The 1,737-nt window shown below is 45.3% G+C and overlaps 1 protein-coding gene across 1 annotated transcript; it reads right to left on the bottom strand.

Annotated features, from left to right (window-relative positions):
* Nucleotides 1-311: 311 nt before the first annotated feature.
* On the bottom strand, nucleotides 312-896 carry LOC123657456 (the record flags this gene model as incomplete). Its single annotated transcript, XM_045592999.1, is given in 1 exon segment — nucleotides 312-896. A coding segment is annotated over 1 exon segment (585 nt), but the record flags the coding sequence as incomplete, so codon positions are not given.
* Between the last annotated feature and the right edge of the window lie 841 nt (nucleotides 897-1,737).

Here is a 1,737-nt window from a genome sequence, read left to right on the forward strand (position 1 = left end):
TACATCTATTCATTGAGGCTATTTTTAGAAATGTTACTAAGTTTCGATATAGTTCATTATTTATAATTAGTTTGTTATTGTTACAAATTTGTACCTAATATAAATTAATAAGTAACGACCCCCGTTACATCTGTCGTCCCAACGTGTGGCCTTACAAGAGTCACTACACGTTACATCTGGCTCCTAACGTGTAGCTACAAGTTTCGCTGAACATTACGGCATTACGACGAGATATTTCTACGCAAAATGCCGCCGCGTAAAATACGTACTCGTCAAGATAGTGATGCAAGCAGTCATTCCGGTGATGAAAATCAAGACTCAATGCCCTCACCGTCACCAGTGCTCATGTCCGAGGACCAGCTGTCGACGCTTCTGGCCGCTTTATCGAAATCGCAGGCCGAGGCGAACCGACAACTCGTCGAGTCCCTTTTGACATCGCATGGTTTGGGGAGTGGATCGACGTCTGCCACTGCCACCGCATCACCACCCCCGTCGGTTTCAACGTCTACGTCAACTGGTAACCTCTCGAAGTGCATGGCGCGCTTCGACGGTACTTCACGTGATCCTGAGGCCGTGGAGGCTTTCATCGACTCAGTAGAAATATTTAAAGAATGTGCATCAGTTCCCGATGATATTGCACTGCGGGGCTTACCGATGCTCATGCAAGGAGAAGCTGCTATATGGTGGAGAGGGGTCCGGAAAGAAGTTTCCTCGTGGCCTGACGCTCTCAAGCGATTACGCTCGATGTATGGTGTGCCGCGCCCTACGTATAAAGTGTTACGAGATGTGTTTTCTGCCGAGCAAGGTGATGAACTCGCAGACAGTTTTATCGTAAAGATACGCGCTATGTTATCCAGGCTGCCTTATCAGTTACCGGAGGAAACCAGGTTAGATATGATTTATGGGTTATTACATAAACGTATACGGAAAAGAATTCCTAGAGATACAGTGATGACCATAGAATCTCTCATCGATAAGTCACGTAGCGTGGAGGAGTCGCTCATAGAGAGCATATCACCAGCTACTGGAAAGGTATCGACAACGTCGCAGTCGCACAAGGCGTCACCGACCGTTTCCGACGAGCATGCTGTGGATCACGCGTCGACACGTTCGAACGTGTCGCGCGTCGCCGTTCGCGGTTCCCGCGCCTACGTAGCGGCGAGGAACGCGCCGCCATTACAGTCGTCGTCCCTGCATAACGCGAAAAGTGATAGTGATAGTGATAAAAAGTTATTTTGTGTATATTGTAAGTCGCGTGGACATGTCCGCGATACATGTGTTAAGAGAATTAATAGTAATAAGACTGTATCATGTTATGGTTGTGGTGAGAAAGGTTTTGTTAAGAGTAATTGTCCGAAATGTAAAATTAATGTGAGCCCTCAGCCTAAAGGTTTCTATTCGATTAATTGTGATAAGTTTTCAAATTTGTATTCTAATGTTAAACAGTCGCTAAGTCGACCCGTGCTAGACATAAGTATCCAAGGTCAAAATGGTATCGCTTTGCTTGACACTGCGGCTAAACGTAGTATCGCGGGTTACACCCTCTACGCGCTTCTCAAACGTTTAGGTACGACGTTTCGCGCCGAAAATATGTCCGTTAAACTCGCGGATGGTTCCGTTCGTAATACGGAAATATTATTAACATTTGTTAATGTCGAATTATGTTCGTTAATAATACCGATTGAGTTTATTATATTTCCCGATGCTTTGTATAATGAAACATTGTTAGGCATCGAT

The sequence above is a fragment of the Melitaea cinxia genome, chromosome 10, assembly GCF_905220565.1.
Source record: "Melitaea cinxia chromosome 10, ilMelCinx1.1, whole genome shotgun sequence".
In the NCBI taxonomy this organism is placed as follows: domain Eukaryota; kingdom Metazoa; phylum Arthropoda; class Insecta; order Lepidoptera; family Nymphalidae; genus Melitaea; species Melitaea cinxia.